Here is a 15,453-nt window from a genome sequence, read left to right as displayed (position 1 = left end):
AGATCTGTTCAGCTGTCGCACACTCCATTGTGTTCACTGTGAACATAAAGTAAAATCATTTTAGAACATTTTCTCCTTTACGAACGTCATTGCACCCTTTGTGTGGGAATCCAAATTGTGGTCAGGTGCATCCTGTTTACTTTATCTGTCCTTGAGCTCTGCTGGAGTCCACCTGCGGCAAACTGGCAAACTGATTAGCCATAGCTTAGAAAGGCACACACCTGTGTATATAAACCTTCCACATTTCACACTGCACAGCAAGACAATAGCAGCCATTATGACTGGAAACTGCATTGAGGCGCTGGTTCTAAATCCATTTATAAAGGTTTGAGAGGTTATTAGGAGAAACACCCAAGTAATGGGACGACCAGGGCTCTTCTTAGAGTCAGCCAGACTAAGTAGGATGTCTGAGTAAATATTTAATTGGTCTGGTATGTGACCAAGAATTCAGCACTTATTGCAAGAAGACTTCAGATGTTTTCTGTAGAGATCGGAGAACCTGCAGGAAGTTTGACCGCCACCAGACGCGAGCAGTTCTGAGTAAAAGACACATAACAGTCTGCTTCATGTGTCAAATCACATGTGAAGGATGTCTGAAAATAAAAACTCAGCAAATATGTCGAATCATGTTTGTGGGACACAGGCACTGCTGTTGGATGGTCTTCTTTGCAGCTGTGGTCATAAAGCCTGAAAGGAAGGATGAGGAAAAGGATTCTGGCTAAATGCATGGAGGTCTTGCAAGATACCATCGCCAGAGTGCATCGACTTTGGGAGAGTGGGAGTCGCCTTTCATGACAACAGTCACCCAGTGTTCAAAAGGTCATCCATCCCCCCATCTTTTCTCTGTATTGCAACCAATCGATGATGAGGAATAGCCCAAAACATATAATAAAATGCTGGGAATACAAGGAAGTCTTAAGCCAGGGGGAGGAAGGTCAGCCATTCTGGGGATGACTGAACTGCTGTGTTATTTCCTTTTCTGGGACGGTTATACTGGTGTTTCTGGATTACAGTGGGAGTATCTGTGAAGCTCAGCAAAGACTCTCTCTGGTCCTGGATGGGTCAGAAACCACACACACACACAAACACTAAGTTATGTATGCGCATTCATGGAAGAGTACCTCCTAATAAATGAATAATCAACAGATATATGTTTACTGACATGGATTTATTGTCATCACAATCCTCTTGCTCTTACCAGACAAACTGTGGAGGTTGTAGATTTCTTTGACTCGTCATCACAGAGGTCACTTCGGCATCCCTTAAGCTGACGTCTCTATTATACCCAAAAGATAAGTGGTTTCAAAACAAGTCTCAGACTGTAACTAGTGGAGCACAATTAAACCGTTTAAAACATCTTTGGCAAGACCTGAACTTGTCAGTTTGTACACGTTTGTTATCCACTTTGACAGAGCTGTCACAGAGAATAAAATAAACCATCCTAAGCCAGGTGTGCAAAGATTGTAGCCTAGAAGCTCCAGTTACTGCCAAAGGACAAGTAAAAAGTACAAAGAACTGAACACTACTTATATGAATGATTTTTAGTCAGTAATACATTCACTACCCACTCTGAAACGTGTGGTTTAGTGTGGCTTGACACAGAAAAGGGTGCCTGAATACTTTCCAAATCACTGTCTCACTTTCAGCCCGGGCTGTGATGCAAATATTGCAGTTATTACTGGCATTAGAGGTTGCAAACATTTGTCAGAGTATCAAGATCATATCATACGTAAACAGACCCTGAGGATCAGAATTAGTAATAAATGTTTGGGGAGAAAAGGAGGGAAACAGTTCCTACCTTGACTCTAATATCTCTAGTCACTGGCAAAAGCATACAAACAACAGCTGCACAGTTTCCTGCACACTGAGCACACGTACTGCAGGCTCATGTCCTACTGCAGGCAGGGGCGTGTTGTTCTCATGCATATACAGCCCCGACACACCTGCCACAACAGAGCACAGCTGTCAGCGCATCAGCCTTTACCCTATACGTGACCTCGCGGAGCTCACACACAAGCCTAATTATGCACATATACGATGCAACGCACTAACCGCCTGATTGTGTGGCGACACCTGAGCACACATTCACTTATAAAACAGGATTCAACTCGTCTGCACAGAGCCCGCACACAAGGCAGCGCAAACGAAGAACAAGCATACCATAGACGCTTTTCGTCCAGCCCCGTGCTTGCGCCTGTAGTTAGGACAGGGCAACACAATGCACGAGAGAACAATTCAATAAAATTTCCAATTCTTTTATGAGAACTAACAAAAAAAGAAAAACAGCACATGCAAACCCCGCTCTATAGAATGGATCATTGATTTAAATAGGGCTCTATAAATAAAAATGATCATATGGATAAAATGCTCCTTTGGAACATCTGCTGTATGTTTTATTAATAACACACACACAGAGCGAGAAGGGACAGTGAACAAGGGGAATGCTAATTGGCTTACACACAAACACACACACACGCACATTGTCAGATTGCCACACTGTAACTAAACCTCAGCTCCTCTCACTCCTCTCCCTCGTGCATTTGCTGCTAAAGGGAGGCCGAGTTATCATGGAAGTGAAAGAGATTTCAAAGAAGACAAAAAAACAACAACTAAAAAAACTAAAAGCAGACTGGACTATATAGGAGGGAGCAAGGTTTTATAACCTATAAATAAGTGATGTGCCTTACCATTCCTACCCCCCTCGACCCTGACTTTGCTGCCCCCACCACCCCAAGCTCGCTCCTGCTATCTCACTAAATGGGGGAGGGGAAAAATGAAAGGAGTATGAGTGACAGATAAGTAGATCCTCATTAAAACTCTGCGCTTATATCATCCTCCGCCCTAACGCTCCTCTCCTCCTCCTCTGCATCGAGCTCTGGAAAATGATAGAGGAAGGGAGAGAGGAGAGGGGAGGTGCTGCTCATTGGTTATTCCTGTTCTCTGACCTAACTTGACAACCAGCTCCAATAACAAGACAAAGAGGGATGACACAGAGATTTTTGCCAGAGACCAGGATGCTGACAAGGAAGTGAACTGTCCTAAATTGGCAGATAATGGGCCTGCTGTGGGCCGCTCTGTAACCTCCTCCGCTGTGCTCTGCTCTGAATACAGTAGATCTCAAACATACGGCCTTTCAGTGTCTTTTTTTTCCTCTCTCTGTTTTACAAGCTTTGCTGGTCAGCAGCAGGCTCGGATGTACCACTGTAACAGCTTCTCTTTATTTTTTGTTTTCATGTGTAACTCAGTGAGTCACCCTGGAAAAGCTCTTTACCCAAACAAATCGCACAATTTGCTTCTTAGGACAAATAGACCTCAAACTATAATCAGACACGATGTTTAAAATAACCAGCGCGTCACCTGGTTTAAAGTACACACCAGCAAACCCAGCGAATTACTTTTGAAAACCAGTGCTCAAAATACAATGAAAGGTCATGTAATACGCTTTTTTATTTATTCAAAAGATTTTGGTTTATTCATAATCTTCTATAAAAAAAAACTAATGAAAAACCTGAATCTGGAAAAAAACAAAACATTTGCAGTCCAGTGTTTTTTTTTTTTTTCTAAAGCCACGTGGACTTTGGAGTGCATGGAGAGGCTCCCTGCATGCTTTCAGCTGCAAACAGGAAATAATCAAGAGTTAGGAAATTGCAAGTACAATACAAGTGTGTTAACAGTCTCTTTAGGCACTGGAGTCTCTGGAGTCCCATGCCAGGACCCCCGAAGGATATGTCATTTCTTAAGTTTGAATGGATTTAAGACTACATTATTCACATTAGCACTTCCAGTCGAACTGAAACAGACAATAAATAATGCTTTCAAATTAGATCATTAGTACTGTCACTGTGATTCGGGGAGTAAACAGAGCTACACAAGTTAACAGGGCACGTTCTCCCCAAATGGTTTCATATAGATGTCAAGAGTGATTGTCATGAAGGTGTGTTGGAGATATAATCTGGGGTCGCATTTCTGAATCAAAATGGAAAGGAGCAAAAAAACAAACATGGAACTTCTTGATGCCAAACGTGATCTAATAAAACAGAACGGATGCTGATTCGGGTTTATTATTTGGTCCCGTAATGCTTGGTTGAAGACTGGCCATACAGCCCATAGAATTCGGCATGTCTGGCTGACTGCGATGTTTCCATCAGTCCCCTCATGGGAAAATGCTGCAGTGGCTGACTTGCAGGTAGAGAGGCATGTGGGGCAAACTCCTGAGAGGTCACAGAGGGGAAGGAGTCCGACGCTGGGTACGGAGGTCGGGCGCAAGCAGCAGGGGCCCTGGAGCAGCAGCAATTATTCAAAGTACACATCAGTACTTTCCTCCCTTCGTACACGGCTTGTTGTGAGGCACCACCACTTGAGAAGTGGGAGGATGGGAATATGGTTCCTGAGTGGTGGCTAGAGCTGGACCCTAGACCCACCATGTGATGGGCTGAAGTGTCTAGGAGCCGACTATGACCAGGGCCAGTGTGAGGATTCTGCGAGAGGACTTCAGAGGCATATACAGATGAAGCCCGGTGACCTTGGTCGGGCAGGAAGGGTTTTTTGCTGCTGTAGAGCAAAGGTGGAGGATTCTGGGAGTTTTCTGGGTTAGCCTCCAGGAACGCCATGCTGTATTTCCTCTTCTGTATTCCTGAACTAGTCCCCAACTGGGAGCTAGCAGAGCTGCTGTGAGACTGCACAATCTCCAGAAGAGGCGACTCAATGAATGGTTCTGAGAATGACAAGTAGAGGTGGGACAGAGAGATGAGTGCTAATTCTAATGATAATACGTCTCTGAAAAACTCATCTATAGTTATTTTTCTGTAATTTAATCCTACCCTCCAGCATTTTTCGCAAGTTCTTCTCTCTTGTTGACAGGTCGGACAGCAAATGATGAGAGTTGAGCTGGCCCACTCTGACTGGAGGGATAATGCTATTCAGATGTGAGTTTGACCTGTAAAAAGAAACACGACAGTAAAATCATTAGTATCAAATTGTTAGAGACACTCTGCACCTTGAGATTTAAAAGATATAAAAGGGGGAAAAAAAAAAAATCTTTTTTCTTTTTTAAAGTTGGCTGTGATTAAATTTGGACAAGATGATAATGCTGCGAAGTTATCAACACTACCTTAGCTAGCTTGCTTATTTCCATTGGTAGCTCACTGCATAATTAAATAGGATGCAAAGTTTGACTGTAATCATTGCACCAGTTTAATCATTATTAAAACTGATACAGCTGCAAAATTGGCTAAACAGACAAACCTGTTTTTACAACAGACTGTAAAAGTTCTGGTGCCAAAGGTTGGGCATTTTAAAACCCAGTTTGAAGTGGCCATTGTAAGAGCTTTTTGGAAATATCCCCTTGTTAAGTCTAAAAAACCAGTGACTTTCAAGTCTAAATGCACCATCAGTTCCCAAAAGCAAACAAGCACTGACTCACCCCTAACGATAACATGTTGAAATTCTTAAGTTAAAAATAGTCCAAATTCTTTCAACAATAAAATGACTAGTGTGACTTTTCTCCCAGTAATAAGGTCTAGCGGAGTTAGAAGCTAATCTGCCTCAACACAAGATTTGCGAATCGACGTGTTGAGCACAGACCTTAGAAAGTTCGGCAACTTCAACTGACTAAGCACTGGTGATGTGAAGTGAAGATAAAACAATTTTCTACTTTGAGGCGAGGTACTGAAGTCACTACCAATTACTGCACAGAATGGTGGTTATTGACATGTGAGAGGTCAGTAAATACATTGGCCGGTTAGCTATGCAACCGGAACCTAGCATGTCTGCTAGCAATCAACCATCAGCTTTAAGTGCTAATCACTTCCTGTGTAGATGCAGCTTTAGATGTGAACTGTCTGACACCTACCAGGGTTCGTACGCTTTTTTCAGGGTCAAATTCAAGCACTTTTTAAGCACTTTCAAGGTCCCTTTTTAAGCTTTTCCAGCGCACAGTTGCAGCAACTGTGACGTTCACTAGTACAACTGACACACAAAACAAAACGACTACACTACACACTAACTACACAAGAAAACACACTAACTTGAGACTCCAAACATGATAAACATCACAAATCTCTCGCGTATCAAAACTCTCTCTCTCTTTTTCGCTCACTCGCTCTCTCTCTCTTCCCAACAACCAAATACCACATGTTGCCGTATCATTTTTTGATTGGTCGACATGGTACATTTTTCCACCAATAGGAAGGAGTGTTTTTCTTTTTCACTCACAAGCAAAGCGTGTTTGCTAGCGCTCTCCATAAAAACGCCGTTTTACCGTTTCTTCCCGGAGTAAACGCCACTGTTTTATTCAGAACCCCCCCAAAAAACATCGGTTTTACGTGACCTATCAACACAATTTAAAACTGGTATATAGCTTGAAGTCCGCACGTTCGACCCAAGTTGAAATGGACACTCTGGGTCCGTCGACCCCAGAGAGTTAATCAGAAAGCCTTAAGTTAGCTAGTTATGTATCGGGCTAATGTTTAAAGCTTTCACTTGAGTAAATTAACTCATATTACTGCTAAGTAATGTTAGCTAAGTTCACAGCATATTCCGTAATAGCGCTGCCATACTGCATCACACTCGGTGCATTTCAATCATTTCTCCAGCGAGTTTGATAGCTAGCAAAATAATAACCATAATTTTAAAAAAATAGCATGTGTAACTTACGCGTACTGGAAAATTATTTACTAGGACTCACCTATCATGCGACTGGAGAACGCAAACTCCGCCATTGTTGTTTTCCATCAAACACTCATTAAAACAGCAACCTACAGGTATGTTAGCGCACTCATCCCCGACTGTCCGAGGGAGGGCGGGTCACATATTGAAACAGACGCAAGGCAGCCCAGGCGGGAAATTTTGCTTTTATGCGTCTCATTTTATTTCTCTATCTGATAAGAAAACAATTCAATCAGATAGCTATTTATTGTGAATGAAATACAGTTACATTTTCAAGCACTTTTAAGCACCACATCTGAAATTCAAGCACTTTTCAAACCTTGAAAAGATGACATTAGAATTCAAGCATTTTCAAGGATTTCAAGCACCCGTACGAACCCTGACCTACAAATGAGATAACATGTTTTTACTGAAGTACGAAAAAAAAGTACAGCCATGCTATACCTCTTGACATAATACAAACCGCAAACTTAATAACAGGGATGTTGAATGTTTAGTCGTAACCACTTGTAGCAGATGGCTGCCCCTCCCTTAGCCTGGTTCTGCCTAAAGTTTCTTCCTGTTAAAAGGAAGTTTTTCCTTCTTACTGTTGCAAAGTGCTTGCTAATAGGGGGTTCCTTCATTGTTGAATACTTTCTTGAGACAACTGTTGTTGTGATTTACATAAAAAAACCTATATATGAATAAACCATCTATTGACCTGCTACCTGTAGCTAGTCATGAGGTAGCTAGCTACAGCGCTATGGTTAGGCTAATATTAGCATATTAGGAAGATGTAAGATGAGGCCTAAATTGTTGTGAATAAGAGTATATGCTGAAAGTCCCCAAAAGCCAAAGATAAATGTCAACATATGGCAGAACGAAGGCTGTATTGGGAAAAACGTTGCAGCCAAGTGAACGTCTGAGATGAACCCATCCACCTCAGACTGAACGTCCACACCAAAATCATGCTGTCCAGGAGACTGTAGATCCATTGGCTGTAGTGTGCAAGGTCAAACTTGCTAAAAACACTATGCATAGTGCTAAAAAGAAGTTGTTGCAAATAACATGTGGCAAGGAGACAAGCCCTTCTGCTTGTGATCAGGTTTTTGAATTAATTCATCACAGAGTATTTTCCATTTATACATCATAGGGGAAACACATGGGTTTATCTGTTCTACTGCTGTTTTCTCTGACCTTTGCTTATATTTGGTTTGCTTGACCTCTGTTGGAGTTTTTTTTGCCTGCTTTTATTACCAGTACACCCGCTAAAGCTACATTTAGCTAATTCCACTGAAAACAACGCAACAGTTGAATGTTGTACAAGGACATATTTGATAGTTTGGCTGCTTTTCTCACCATGAATAAAGATGACGATCAGTGCACTAAAAAGCTTGCATGAAAACATCACTGGGTTAGTCCAAAGAAATGAATATCTTAGAATAACTTCTTACCTGTCCATGAGCAGCTGATAAGGTTTTGTATTCTGAAATGAAAAAAAAAGTTCCACGGGTCATTCCCACACACCATCTGACTTCAAATGTCTCACTAACAGTTATTATAAGATGCATCAGTGTTTACTGCGCATGCTTTCATATCACAACGTCATTTTATGTCCCTCAAAAGTATCATTGCCTCATGCAGATGCAAGAACTGTGAAAAGGGGTCATAGAGATAAAGGTTCATGTTCGATAAATAGAAAAAACAATTTGCAGATTTGTTGTACCTTCATGAAATTCAAACTGCCTGCTTTTCGGAAGAATGTGTGCACTGAGCTCAGGAGTTTTTCTGCTTCGTGGCGCCTCTCGTTGAGCTGCAGCACCTGCTGGGAGTTCTTCCTCACGTACGAGTTGTAGGTGCTCTCCAGCATCTGCATGGTGTCAGCCTGGTTTGCTTCTAGCAGCGCATGCATCCGCTGATACTGGGCTCTTGCACGCTCCTTCAGTTCAGACACTGCATCCTGTGGTCACACGATACACAAGTATGCACGTTTACACGCAGAAATGCACTTTTTAAATGACTAAAAGTACTGATGTTAACAAACAGATACTACAATTTTTATTAACAAACACACAATTTTATGGAATTTGTGATTTTCTTGTTCAATATGAAAGTGGGAAAGTCATTTGTTAAATCCATTTTCACTTTGCTGCACCTGCCAGTCATAGTTAAAGTTACATTTACCTTTGATTTCCCAAGAGTGAAAAACGGTAGAGTAATTTCATTACAGCAGACAAAATTATAGCACAAACCCCCATGCTGATAACATTCACATGACATTCGGAATTGAAAATGCACCTTCATCAGTGTCTTGTCTGACTCCAGCTTGTTGAGGTGCTCATCGATGTTCTGAACACGACCTTCCAGTCTGTCTTGCTGCCTCATTAGCATGGCCTGTGGAGAAATGACAGATAGGATAGATTAGATAGGCGAACCACAACAAGATGCCCTGAAAATTAAAAACAAAAAATACCCACACATTCAGAAACTCTGAAAAACTTGGGCCTCTGCTGTGACCTCAGCATACCTAGCTGCTTTTCACGAGGCATCGAGACAACTTTCTCCACAGTCAGCTGCCAGCGACATGAACATGCATTTACGCATTCGGAGAGCAGCAGCAAAGGCAAACACGGCTACACAAATCATTCTCTGACTGCTCCAAAGTTTGACGCTGACCCTGCTGTGTCAAATGAGCTCCATTGTTGGGACAAGCTTACTTCCTCTGCGGGTACACAAGAGCCAAGAGCCAGTTAAAAAAAAACCCACTGAACATAATCCTTCCCTATTTACTGCAGAGGCTGGGAATCAATCTGCTGTCACAGACTGACAACTAACTAGAAACAGGGGAGGGCAGGTAGACTTTTTAATGAACTGTTTCTGCATTGGAAAGGCAGCAAGCCCAAATAAGAGAAAACCTGCTGTCATGGCAACAAAGTCTTGTGTATGTACTCATATGTGAAATCTCATGTGTATGTAGGGAGCGGGGGTGCCTCACTACCCCCCCTGCACTTTCTCATTTTGCCACATGCATTGCTCCCATTGTTTGCATTGGCCTGTGTGTCAGTGACAGATTGTCATGTCTGTGTGCACAGCGCCGAGGTCTCCTCCCTCCCTCCCTCCCTCCCTCCCAATGAGCATGCACCCGAGAAAGGGAACGAGAGGAAAGGCGATGCTTGCACATGCCAAGAACGGATAGAAAGAGAGTGAGAAAGACATACAAAAAGAGAGCGAAACCAAAAGAAAGAGGAGAAAAAAAAAGTTTCACCCAAAAGAGAGAGAGATAGGGAGAATGAGGACATTCCTGTGGTCTCGAGTGAGTGAGTCTCAGGGTAGTCACATTGTGGTATCACAGCAACAGGCCTCTTCAGCTGCTTGCAACACTCACGTTGTGCTGTCTAATGGACATCCACAGGTTGGCCACTATAGTTTACCACAGTGAACACTTTCAACAGTGCATATAGCTTCAACAAAATAACCCAGAAAGACTGTAAATGGCATAAAATAGTAGCCAAATGTACCATAATAACTCACTTATGCTTGTTATCAGAACAGTTCTTTTGAGTGAAGAAGACTACTGATTTGTCCACCTAGGAAACAGCAGGAAGATGTTTATCTCCCCTAACTCTCAAAGGAAGCAGAGTGGATTATATGACATGTATTTTGGGCAGCTGACAGTAAATGCACTGACATGGGAAAGACCCAAAAGTGGTATTTCTACTGCTTCAGCATATTTTAAGGCTGGCCACAAAAACTGACAAAATTTCTATCCAGGCACTCATTTTGGGACAGCGTAGTAGTCCAGTGGTTAGCACTACTGCCTCAAACCAAGAGGGTCCTGGATTTGAACATGGGGCAGGGCCCTTGTGTGTGGAGTTTACATGCTCTTCTTGCGCTTGTGCAGCTTTTCTCTGGGCACTTTTGCTCTGCACCCTAAGTTAATGCTGCCTATACTGGCCCAGGACACTCTTCCAAAACATGCTAGCTCTCGAGACTTCATTCTTGGTTAAATAAAGGTTTAAAAATATTACTAGCCACCAATTTTGCTCTGTTTTTAGTGTACTCCAACCCCTATTTGTCTGCTAACTGCTCTTTACTGTTAGCTAGTGTCTACATTTGTAAACTTTAATATGACTGAGATACTCTGCTATTTGATGCAGCAGGCAGTGGACAGCTGGTTTCTCAAAGTTGTCTACAGCTGTCTCCTACAGCTGGAAAAGTCGTGGATGGGAGTGACACAAATAAGTAAAACCGCATCAATTAACTGAAAGATGCTCAAAAGCTCAGCTGAACTGAAGGAAGTGCCACAGACACTTGAGCTTCTGAGTAATTTCTATCAGCGACATCTCTAACATTACACAGTTTCTGATCCACGGTAGCTATAAAACTATCGATGAGGGAAGCTTTAAGTGCTGAGAAGGAAAAACACTGCATTTCGTTCGTGAATTAACTGCTGCATCACCCTGCAGTGCTGACTATGTTTTTAAAAAATTGGTCCCACAAGTGAAATCAAGAATACATCTTTATGAGTACAGCTTAATGGGCTGTTATACTGACACCTATAGAGTGTGTATGTATGTGTATGTGGGGGAAAAAAAAGTGAACTGTTGAAGTAAGCCCTATATCATACAGCCATGCGGGTGAATGCAATTAACAGCTGCACTTACAGAGGTTTTTATATCATTCATGGAAAGAACAACAATAAGCTCAGCAAGGGCTGCAGCAAGCCCAGTACCACACACCTCGAAGACTATTCTTCTTAATTCTCCCAATTAATGTTGACGCACATTTTTATTAAGGACTTTACAGTTTAAGCATTATTAATGCCTTGTGTTGGTTCATGTTCCAAATGACTTGTCAAAGTCCTTATCTAAAGCTTTTGGTGGTTTCACCATAACATATCAAGTTCTGCTTTGTGCACCAACAATGAGATCACATATAGAAACCACCAGCACACTGTGAGGTGTTCAGTTGGTGGATTTCACATGTTCACTAATGAAATGTTGTTTTGAGAGTTTTTCTAAGATGCAGCTAGCACTGAGCGCTAACACTTTTCGTGTAATTGTCCTGTTCTCGTCACCCGAGAGTGGCAGCGCTTTACTTTGAAAATCAGCAGCGTAGTCTTTAATCCTGTTTCGCACAGTTGTAACACATCCTACACCTGTACTCCATCTCAACACCACATCTTGCTTACACAAGAGGCAGTTTAGCTAAACACTCCTCTTCAAACAACCTGATAGTAACCGTAACAGCTGACACTACCCTGCAAACTGGTGGACTTGTGTCAGTTGGCTGCCTGTGTTTCTTCTTTCCTTCACTTTTTCATGTCCTGCCTCCTCAGTGCCTTTGAACTTCAGACGGTGCACTGGTATTATTCATCACTTTGGTAACACGGCGCACACGAGCTCGGTGTGAATGCTGCATTGACAAAACAGGAAAGAGCACTTTGTTGGGTTATTAGTATCGTAAATGGTGCGTGAGCTGCTTTATGTGAGTTGGCTTCACATTATGGCAGCAGCTTTTCTGTGTCTTGATGCTTCTGCTCAACAACTGTGTCTTCCTCTTTTTGTCGTGTTTCCTCCAATTCCTTTTTTTGTCTTGTGTGTTTGAAATAGCACAGAGGGGCTGGGGCAGCGTAGCAGCATGAAAGCCTACCTTTATCAAGTTTAAGCCCGCCAATGATCACTTTCCCCACTGTCCTATTTAGGCATCCAGACACCCACAGGTTGCCAGGAAGCTCATGTTTAAATGAGGAGCCTCAGGCTCAATGAACAGAGAGCCTCTTTCACAATCAACTGACAACTATTCCCTACTTCTGATGTCAGTGGCCTGCCCTCAGCATTCTGGGTATCTGACTCACTCCAGCCCAGATACACGAAGCTTCAAACAGCAGAGCTTCCATGAGCGACGGTTTCCTGCTGAGGTGCCTGAGAAAGCCAAGGTGAGGTTGTGTGGGAGGGCTCCTCCTCCGCTTGTCCCAGGGAGAACATTACTATTATATTACGCTTCTTTTCTCATCTCGAAATTACCAGCATGTCTGCAAAAGGTTAATGTAAAAGTCTCCTTTGAGAGCCAAAGATAACTAAAAGATACGAACATTGCTACGTCGGTTTTGCGTCTTTGTTTATCCCAAAAGCAACAAGAGTGCTGCCCGGGGAATTTAAGACCAAAATAGACGACAGCTCTGCGAAGGAGAACGACCTCTCAGTAAATAATGACGAGAAGACACTGTGGTCTCGTATTACTTTACTTTAACAAATGACCCAGCACACAAGGAGCCCAACATTTTTTGCTATTAACACTTTTTTTTTTTCAATAAATCACTGTGTATTATGTGCCTAAAGGTCCAGGGATGGACAGTGTGACTCCACGGTGCAATTTGCCCTGTGAAAATACAGTTGTGAAAGAACAGAAAGATGGCTGGGTGTGTGCATATGAGTGTGTAGAGAGAGCAGCTGTGGAAAGGGCTGAACAGACATCTTTTGTCCCAATAATAGCTCTGAACCAGGGTCAACTGATTTAGAACTTACCCTGGAAAGAAATATGTGTAACTTTCCCCAAGTGGAATAATGCCTTCACTAAAAAGTATCAAAAAGACGACGAGAGGGCAAACTGTAAAACAAATCTGCTTCTCATTGCCTCCATAGATAGGGAGGAGAAGGGAAGGAATGTGTATAAGGTGTGGGTGGCTGTTTTTACACCTTGCTACTTGCGTTAGACTTGAGAAAAGCAAAGAAACAGAAATAAAGTGAGGAAAAACACACAAGCGGTAGCAGCCATGGCATGCTGGCCCTCGTTTCTTTACGCATCCTGAGGCCAAGGCTGCCAAGACACGCTCATTATTTAATTGTTGCCAATTGGTAGCCAGATTAGGATCTATTTTGCTCTTACTCTCAATTCATTTCCACCTCTTCCTCCCTGCTAAATGTCCCTAAAATAGCCTTCAAACCCTGGAATCCTGAAACTGATCAGCTAACATAAACAAACTACACGCGTTTCCGCCCCTCACCGCACATAGGTCATCGTTTCCGGTGGATGCAGATTGCATCACAGCACTTATCCGAAGGGCACAGCGCTGCTAATGGGAAGGCGTGGCGGTATGGAGTGGGTGGTATGATCAAGGTTAAAAGCAGCGTGTGTGTGTGTGTGAAGTATGCCTATATATGTGTGTTTGTGTGCTATCCATGTACCCAGAGGGGTGGCTTTCACCTGTCCAGTCCTTTTACATCAGATTAAAGAGGAGGGAAAGAGAGAAAGCCTTTATAGAGTAGCGAACTGAAAGAATTACTCATGGATTGTGTGCACCAAATGAAATCTTTTCATTGCCCTGTAGGAGAGTGTGTATGTGTGTGCGTGCACATTTGTACCTGCATTTGTATGCGTTGCGTATCAACATCGCAGACTGTGTGTCTTTGGTTAGTGCAGTGAGAGATGCAGCAGAACGGACACAGAGCCACCTGCTCTTCCTCACAGTGGAGCAGCCTGTACTCCTCGTGACTGGGACAGGTCCAAGCGCTCAGCTCCTCAGCATCGACTAACAGGTGTCCCGGCGCCGCACACGGCTGCTGTAGGTGCGTCTGGATATGAGTTTGGCAGCAGGGCTCCTTACAGCGCAGACAGACTTTCCGCACGGGCAGCGGGGGGCCTCGTCTGCAGAGGACACAGTGCAGCACAGGGGGGGCTTTCTCAGTGTTCAAAGCATTGAAGCGCTTCACTATGTTGGCGAGCTTGAAGTTCTTCTCCAGTGTGGGCTTCTGGTCGTAGTCATGGTTGCACTCTGGACAGCGGACCGCGGCGGTGTCTTTGGCCCAAGCCTCGGAGATGCAACCCTTGCAGAAGTTGTGCTTGCATGGCAGCTGGATGGGTTCGTCGAAAACATTCAGGCAAATGGGACACAGAAGCTCCTCTTCGAAGCAGTTTTTCCAGCTTGCATCCATGACCTCGGCTGAATCCGAACTGATGAAAAAAACAAAACAAAGGAAAGGATTAAGAACCGGTTTAAATTAACCACTGCTTTTAAAAAATGAGCCTATTACAGTTTAATTTTTACTGCACTTATATTCAACTAAAATGGCACGGATTGGAAACGAGCCAAACCAAAACACAGGGCACTGAGTTACAGGCTTATTAGGAGTGCATTACAGTGGCACAGCAATTAACAAATGAAGCTTAAAGTACGTAGTAACAACCTGCTCTTCAGAGCAAAAGAGTGCCATTACACTGAAACCCAACACCAAACTATGGTTACATATATATTTTTAAATTACATTTCTTCATATTTCAGTGTAATGTTTGGCTTCGCTGGGGAACAGGACGACACAAGCTGTGGCGTTTTGAGAGCGAGTGGGAACTTGACACTGAACAACAAATGTGACTCTTGTCAAATAAAATGTTACACTGACATTTTATTACGCGAAGGCACTCCTCGGCTTTTCTTACAGCAACCCACAGAAACATAACAGATGTATTCTTAAAAGAAAAAGCGTAACGTTACCAACTATTTCTCTTCCATGTCGTCGGCAGACTCCGGTGCACCTATAATACCGTGGAGCTTGTCATCCAGTCCGCGGTGAGATCCTCGCTCCTCTTGCTTCAGATTACAGCCTTCTGTCGGTCGCAGCGCTCAAAGCCGGGATTTTATAAGAGTCCCCTGCTGGTTTTCTAGTCTGGTTTCGCTTTCCCGTCAACTCTTCTGAGTAATATTTTATGGTAAGTACAGGCAGGATAGTGACTCGTCGGAAGAGAGCGCAGTGCTTCCACACCGACCGACTGCCGACCTCCAATAACGTGACCCGTCACGGAGTTGATACA

General features: G+C 43.2%; 1 protein-coding gene across 1 annotated transcript; it reads right to left on the bottom strand.

Annotated features, from left to right (window-relative positions):
- Positions 1–399: 399 nt before the first annotated feature.
- Positions 400–15,442, bottom strand: trim8a (tripartite motif containing 8a). The gene is made up of 9 exons (XM_031739026.2): positions 15,137–15,442; positions 14,010–14,598; positions 8,944–9,039; positions 8,372–8,605; positions 8,100–8,131; positions 4,821–4,936; positions 1,799–4,714; positions 1,199–1,276; positions 400–1,053 (listed from the first exon to the last, which is right to left on the bottom strand). Exons 2-7 carry the CDS (start codon positions 14,577–14,579, stop codon positions 4,062–4,064), a joined length of 1,701 nt encoding a protein of 566 aa, XP_031594886.1. The 5' UTR covers positions 14,580–14,598; positions 15,137–15,442; the 3' UTR covers positions 400–1,053; positions 1,199–1,276; positions 1,799–4,061.
- Positions 15,443–15,453: the final 11 nt, after the last annotated feature.

This window comes from Oreochromis aureus, linkage group 13 (assembly GCF_013358895.1).
Source record: "Oreochromis aureus strain Israel breed Guangdong linkage group 13, ZZ_aureus, whole genome shotgun sequence".
Taxonomy (NCBI): Eukaryota; Metazoa; Chordata; class Actinopteri; order Cichliformes; family Cichlidae; genus Oreochromis; species Oreochromis aureus.
The sequence above is the reverse complement of the archived record's forward strand: the minus strand, read 5'-3'. Positions and strand labels throughout refer to the sequence as shown.

Excerpts from the sequence above, each read along its gene's own strand:
- trim8a (XM_031739026.2), bottom strand. The coding sequence starts at position 14,579 with ATGGATGCAAGCTGGAAAAACTGCTTCGAAGAGGAGCTTCTGTGTCCC. Across the intron at positions 9,040-14,009 it reads CGCAACGCATACAAATGCAG|GCCATGCTAATGAGGCAGCA; the intron begins GTACAAATGTGC and ends ATTTCTCCACAG. Across the intron at positions 8,606-8,943 it reads CAGACAAGACACTGATGAAG|GATGCAGTGTCTGAACTGAA; the intron begins GTGCATTTTCAA and ends GTGTGACCACAG.